At 43.7% G+C, this 7,431-nt stretch overlaps 2 protein-coding genes across 2 annotated transcripts in view; both read right to left on the reverse strand.

The window, feature by feature from the left end:
* LOC128891360 (uncharacterized) overlaps positions 1 to 3,381 on the reverse strand; it is a 6,531-nt gene extending 3,150 nt beyond the window's left edge. The window contains exon 1 of the mRNA XM_054150801.1: positions 1,507 to 3,381. Within this exon, the coding sequence (XP_054006776.1) occupies positions 1,507 to 2,097 (591 nt within the window). The 5' untranslated portion in view covers positions 2,098 to 3,381. The remainder of the gene's footprint in view (positions 1 to 1,506) is intronic.
* A 1,471-nt stretch (positions 3,382 to 4,852) lies between these two features.
* On the reverse strand, positions 4,853 to 7,349 carry LOC128891378 (uncharacterized). Its single transcript, XM_054150827.1, has 3 exons — positions 5,832 to 7,349; positions 5,546 to 5,763; positions 4,853 to 5,182 (listed from the first exon to the last, which is right to left on the reverse strand). The coding sequence occupies exons 1-3, from the start codon at positions 6,129 to 6,131 to the stop codon at positions 4,945 to 4,947; spliced, it is 756 nt and encodes a 251-aa protein (XP_054006802.1). The 5' UTR covers positions 6,132 to 7,349; the 3' UTR covers positions 4,853 to 4,944.
* Positions 7,350 to 7,431: the final 82 nt, after the last annotated feature.

The following is a 7,431-nucleotide window of genomic DNA, read 5'->3' on the forward strand; positions in this document are numbered from 1 at the left end:
TTATTATTATTATTATTATTATTATTATTATTATTATTATTATTATTTATAACAGTATCGCGAAAGAAGACAGGTCGAAAGATAGATTACCGTTTATGTTTACGTTTCCGTTTACGTTGGATTTTCGACGAGCTCGCGTAGCTGTGTGTACCGTTTCTTTGGGGAACAATCATCACTTTCGCGATTCGATCTTCGAACGCTTTTTCGATTGACGTACCGTTTGCGAGGTAAACACGCGTCTCGCGTGCCCGAGTGTATCACCCGTTTACTTTGTAGCTGTACGACACCCTTCTGTCCTCGATTTTTAACCGACAGAGAGGACTCGCTCCACTGTTTCGATACCCATCGCAAAGATCAGAACCATAGTACCTGTTAAGGATAAAATCATCAAATTCTTTCCAAGAATTTTCGTTCGTCGATCTTTGATGGTTAAAAATTGAAATCGATTCGTTCGAACGAGATACGACATATCGATTGACAAATTCGCCAATGTTCGAAGTATAATATATAATAATTATTATATAATATAATAGGATTGAAAATTTGATACGAAATGTATGCACAAGATAAAACGTAGAAAGGGCGTCTACATCTAGTTTCGAAGGGATTCCTAATTGGTTCGATCGAAAGAGCATCGAGAAAGCATCGAACAAGTGGCAGAGTGATCGGTGCAGTGGCACGCTGCGCTCGCGCGGATGCAAACTGCACGGACGCGATGCTGTTCGATTGTCGGGACTCGGGAGAGACAGCCGGAAACTGTGCTTATACCTTGCACACCGATGTCGTGCAACACACGGATCGAGCTTCAGCGATACGTAAAAATCTGCTGTCTAGGCTTTTGCGTTTCCTACTTTACGTTTACCCTGTCTTACCATCGTTTCCGATCAAATCAGTTATTCGTCGCGTCGGCGTCGGTGTTGATCGATTCGAGATCTTTAATCGTAATAATAATAATAATAATAATTTATTAACGGGCAATCTGCCCTTGATATCAAGTACAATGTAATAACAATGAAAACAAGAAAAACAAAAGAAAAATGGAGACGATCACGGTATCTTATAATGTAACGTGTTCAAACTAGATTGCGCATCCGCAAAATTGCAACGACTGATCTTTTAAATGGCACAAAGGTGAGTCATGAAAAGAACAACAGACATATTAAGGCTGTTAGCCATCGCACATATTCCTCCAATTTCACGGAAATAATCGAACAAAATTAATTCATTTTTCGTGTCTATGTCTGGTTACCGTAATCCTAACTTCGGTAATAATGCATTCGCGATATTACTCGAGCGAAACATTTGGCGAAGAAAGCGTAGCGTTCATTACAATATTTTAATGAATTTCAGCGAATAGTTTTCTTTCGTACGAACAAACGTGTACGTTTCTTCCAGTTGCTACCATGTTAAACGTTCTCCTATTTGTAAGGAGCATTTGTATCGGCGCATGGTCGGGCAATGTTTTCGATTCATCTGTCGGTAGGTCGGTTTACATGTTGTACTTACGTTGACGCGAAACATGGTCGGCACTTCGAAGTATCCCGGACAAGAGTCTAGGCAAAGGGAGAAGGGTGGCGCGGAAATGTTCCTGATGGCGCGCATGATGGCAAGTGCTAGAAGACTAACGCCGGTGGTGGCGAAAACCGTGCTAGGCGTGAGTTCGGTGTAGAGGTCGAGGGCCTGCCAGGCGCCACGCCAAGCGTTTACGCAGCAAAACCCATAAACCGCCGTATAGAGTCTCGAACCGAGGTAATAGGAGAGTCGGTGTTTGTCCGGGTGCAGCAGCTCGTTGAGAAGATGCTGGGTGACGTTGAAGGCGTACAATCCGATGAAGCCGATCGCTATCGAAGTCAGGCTGCTGAGCACCGGTTCTTCGGGGTAGACGTAGACGTCGCTCAGGCCCCAGGTACCCCTCCAGTAACCGACAACCGCCGGCGCGGCCACAGTAGCGGAGAACACCGTGTCCAAAATCGTGAGTATCGTATAATGGAGACGACTCGACGACCGAGCGCTCAGTCCGCTCGTCATTCCGGTGCCACCGCGTAACTCGACCATTCTCATCCAATCCTGATCGAGTCTAGTCGCACCGCTCATCATGCATCATTCGAGGCTGCGACGCGGACGGTGCGCTCTCTCTGGCGATGCATGTCTTCGGACCGAGCTTTCGAACAGTTCAACCTACAGCCCGAGCTTATCATACTTTGAATTCGGTCGAGTCCTTTCGAGCGATGTCCTTTTTATAATAGCAGCAGCTTTCAGCATTCAACGATTTCACCGACGGCACCAACGGTCTATCAATTATGCTTGATGAACGACGATTATCGAACCTCGATCCGTACCTCGACACTTGGTAATGCTAACACCCCTCACTTTGATTTCTATTTTTTTCGAATGGATCCCGTCGACGACGAAACTCGATCTCGATACAACATCGAACACTTGGCCATCGTTCTCGCGGCCGTTCGCGATCAATCTTTAATTCCCGTGGCAGCAGGTACGTTTAACTGGTCGAGTTATTTCCGCGATCTCCTATCGGCGACGATCAACGTTTACAGCGAATCTTTTTGAAGTAATATTGTCGCTGGATCGCAATGGTCATATTCTATCCAACGAACTCGATTCGCTTGACCGTTTCTCTCGCGTTTTACATGTTCCTCGCGGTACTCGCTGGCCAACGGTGGCGTTCCGTGATCGTTTTCAACGGGTCCAGGTAAATTTCGTGCCGTCCTCTAGACATATTTGTAGCATCGAACGATCAAATATTTGTCGTCATCCAATTCCGAATTGACAATTGAGAATCGAGAATCGACAATCGAGAACCGTAGAGAACTCGTACAACGACGACGACACGCAACGGTCTCGGCTCGCGACGATGTATCCCCTTCTTCACATTGGTTGTCTTTCCAAGTTTCTTCGAATCGTCAGCATTTTTTAGACACTTTCACGACGAGCGTAACACCGTTGCGTTGCCGATGATGTACCGATGTACAGTGTACACGGGGCGAGTACGCGACTCTCAACCGACAGGTCGAGCTGCGGGTGAGTACTGGCATCTGTTCAGTCACCGCTATCTTTTATCAAGTGCTAAGCACAAACCAACACTATCGCATTATCATGAACGGCTTCGTCATACGGGCCATGGCATAGAGAATAGTACGGTGCTCTGCTCCGCTCTGCTCTGCTCTGCTCTGCTCTCTTCGGCTCTGCTCCGCTCCGCTTTGCTCTGCTCTGCTCTCTTCCCTTCCTTCCGCGATCTCTCCGGCAACCCCCCACTTGCGTGTTGCCCGTAAAGCTACGCGTACGCTTGATTAACAAACGCGCGGGGACGAGCTTTCGATACCCGTCGGTCATTCGCAAAGAAAGCCCGAAAACGGGAATATCCGTTACGTAATGCTTGCGTTCCAAGCATTTTCCATACGAGTAATACGATGATTGTATAATAATTAACGATAGCAAGGATTGCAACCGATCGTTAAGAAATTTCATTGCTTCGAGCTTTCCGTTCGGTCGATGAACTCGAATTTATCGATCACTCGATTAACGTTTCTCGTTATACGTTACACCTACTGTTTACCACGTCGGCGTCGGCGTCGTTCGCTCTCCGTTTAGGTATCCCTAGTTTTGCATTCGTTCGTCAATCATGCATGCTGCTTAATCATTCTTCCTACGTAGGTACGTGTACATACATGTACACACACACACACACACACACACACACAGTGCTGTATCATGATTTAGATTGGCCTAACGTAACGTAACGGTTCATTTCGATGCTATTCCAAGTTTTTTCGTAATCTATTCGATATCGTATCGCGAATCGCTATATTTTCACCGTATTCCTATATGTCGTCTGCTCGTCTTTGGGTTGTCGTTTTGGCTATAAATAATTAATCTTATCTTACGTCTGTAAGATCGCACACCCGCGATTAAACGAGTATTGAAATGATCGAGAGTGTACAAAATTACCGATTTGCATTTCGATCGAAAGACGCGATGCTACTGATATTTTAACGCCATCCCCTGTTCCCTTACTTTCATTCTTGATATCAGTTTTACTTTAGCCACAAATATGTACGACGTACACGTACTCGATTATTGAATTTCAAAAGGTGTTACAAAGGGGACTCGCAGGAGTCGAAAGCATTTCCTGTATTCTTTGTTCGATATTTAGAAGCAAGTCGATCGAAAGAGCAGCCGCGTAAATTGTGATCGACAGTGACGGTAATTAACAATTCCGTAACCGGTGTTGTTCGATAAGAAACAAGATATTAATCAGAGAAGAGACTACACGCGTTGAGCCACCTTGAAGCCTAATTTTTCTGAGTGGCGTTTCCTGTCCACCAGATTCATCGAGCTTTTGTCGTGCCGAACGCATCGCTAATCGGCACCTTTTTGTACGCCAATCAGGCTTGGATTGGAACGATCCTCTCACCTTGACCCGTCATTTTTTTCACGACAGGCTTTGTTAGCCACGAAAAGGAACCCCTTCGAATACCGGCACCGCGATTACGTTACGATTACGTTTCTTCTTTGTCGCGTGAGCTGATTCGTAGACAAAAAAAAATATATTACGGAAATTTTACGGAATAAATCTTTACAGATTTATTGTATTATTCTATCTATTGTACACGTACCTACTTATTGTACCTACTTATCTATACATAATACAATATATGATACGATAGATTGTTTTGCGTGTAAACTTACCAACTTGTACCTTGTAGGGAACCAAAAGACGTAATTACGTTTATCCACGAACACCACTGTGGGGACCGCAATGAGATTTCGAACTGAACGCAAAATGGTCAGACTCGTTAGTACTACTAACACTGTGGTCATCGTTATCCTGAATCAAATTGGTAAAATGGAAGTAACGTGCAAACATGTTTATTATTATTTTTCTTTCTTTCTTTTCATAGGAGTTTTTTGTTGTAGAAACTGATCTTACCAAATACGACCGGCGAAGAACCAGTCGAAAACGATCCAGCCTCCTCTCCAGTGCAAGATGCAGGCGACACCGAAGATGTAAGTGTACAAAATTTGTGCGAGCTTGCAGACGGCGACGCTCGAACAGGTTTTTTTTCGCCACGCGTCAGCAACACGATCCTGTAGAAAATTCTTGAAAATCGCGAAGCTGGTATGTAGCAGGACGCCGAAAAGGAAACAGAATACTCCGGGGAACCTTGGAACGTCAGAGGAAATGCGATTTCACGAAACGTAGCTTGTGACTTTATTCGATAATAATCGTTCGCCGAGACTTTGCATTGAATCCATTCAGAGCAAACATAGACTCAACGAATCTTTTTTATCGTTTGATTGCTGACAGTCGGAGCGTTGCGTTTGAATAATTGAATATTTCTTTCTTTGAATTGTGACATTTATAGCAACCTTTAAGAGGGAGTATAGGCGTTACGCTACCGAACACTATCAATTTGACGCGATATATACAGTTTTACAGTTTGTTCTTTAACCAACGAAAGAGATACGAATCGTCAAAGTCCATTAACCATTATCCATGGATATGGCGGATAATTTTGAAGCTCACCATTCGCCGTGAAGATCCATCATGGTCCACGTACCTTCCCAAAAACCAACGGCCAGTGGAGTAATTAAAATCATCGAGAGGAACGAATCGCCTATCGATAGAATTCGTTTTTGCATTTTCACCCGTTTCCTCGAAACGTGTGTCGAGTTTCGCTTATGATTCGGTTTCTCTTCTTCGAATAATGCGTCCGTCAAGTTCGGTATATCGAGTGGGCTGGTCTAATAACGAGGAAAGTCTTATTGTTAACCAAAAACTAAATAAAAATTCCTATTCGCTAGGGAATTACCTTTGAATCATTTGTCAATTGTACGCCCAGATCCACGTTCAACGATTTCGTTTGTTCCGCAAGTTCCATCGGGTCACTCACGGTTTTTTCATTTTCATTTTCATTTTCATTTTCATCTTTCCGTTTAATTCTAGCGTTCTTTATGCTTCGATTTAATTCTTTATAGGATTCCGCAGTATTTGTCGTATAAAATTTTGAATTCTCCGACTGGATACTCCTGATTGTGTTGTTACGCGTTCCAAAGACCTCGACAATGTCGTTTAAACTTTTTACTTTTCTTTTGTACGATTCGGACGACATGTTACGGCAAAATGTCAACTTGTCGAATGAGCGAAGAACGAGCTCCTCGATTACCGAAAACCTTGTGTTTGACGGTCTAACGTTTCCGCGTAACACTAATTTCAAGTATCTACGTTATCGCTAGACACGGTGCGAATGAGACGCTTGCGCAGAAACTGTTTCGTTTCTTCGATATTTACTCATAACACATCCGTCCAGCTGTGGACAGACTTAATTAGATATGATCCCGATGCACATGTGCCGATTTAATTTAGATTAGACAAAAATAGTGATAAATCTGCTGATACGCAGGTACACACGTACGTGGTATGTAACGCTTGAAATGGGTATAGCGATGTCAATCTTTATCAATGATTTCAATATGTTTTAATTGATCGCTGATTCATCCCTTTCTTCACTCGTGAGAACATTACAGTTTAAAAAGTGACGATTTATCTTTTAATTTATTCACAACGAGTCGATTAGTTTTCTCTCAAACTTTTTCTCGTTTCTTAAAATTGCGAAACTCGCTATGTTTACGTTGGAACATGCACAACGTCTCGCGAAAGATGTGCGGTGCATTGGTGCGACCGACACTGCAACGCGATTTTATTATCGCGACGTTATTGTTATTGCTCGAGCGTCGAACATGTTATCGGAAGTAACTCTGACGGAGCGAAAATACGAAGGTAATCCTTGCAAACAGTGAACATCGAGAACGATCCCGGGATAAATATAAAAAGTTTTCTGGAACGAGACTGAATATTTAATAATGCACGAATTTGTTTGCCGGTTTGCATGGATGTTACGAGTGGCCTACTCCGCGATGGCTGCGATGATCGTTTAAGTCAATGTTAGCTGTTGGCACAACGATGCCTCGACGCAGGGTATAATGAGCAGATACCCCGGCAGAAATGAACTCGAAAAGCAAACGCGGAACATACATGCCTATCTCAATTTATATCAACTCGTCGGTAGGAAGCTTTCGCGGGTAACCAAGATCTCTCAGGCGCCACTGATAAAAGTCAATCGCGGCGCTTAGCCTGCGAGCCAAGTATCGACGTCGGCGTCGGCGTCGTGCCGCGATCGCGTTGTCACAATCGCGACGATTACATCCTGCGAAACGTCTTTAATTGCCGTCGCGCTCGGACAAATTATACTTGTTAAATACATGCACCAGGCACACGTGCATTTGATTCGTCACTTATCGTTGAGATTTTAATTCATCCTACCAACTTGATGTTTAGGTTTAGGATGTTCCAGAGAGGAGTAATTTTTCTCGTTCCAAGTTGCAGAGTATCTAAGTGCTCTAAGAGAGAGA

This window comes from Hylaeus anthracinus, unplaced genomic scaffold, assembly GCF_026225885.1.
Source record: "Hylaeus anthracinus isolate JK02 unplaced genomic scaffold, UHH_iyHylAnth1.0_haploid 12001, whole genome shotgun sequence".
In the NCBI taxonomy this organism is placed as follows: Eukaryota; Metazoa; Arthropoda; class Insecta; order Hymenoptera; family Colletidae; genus Hylaeus; species Hylaeus anthracinus.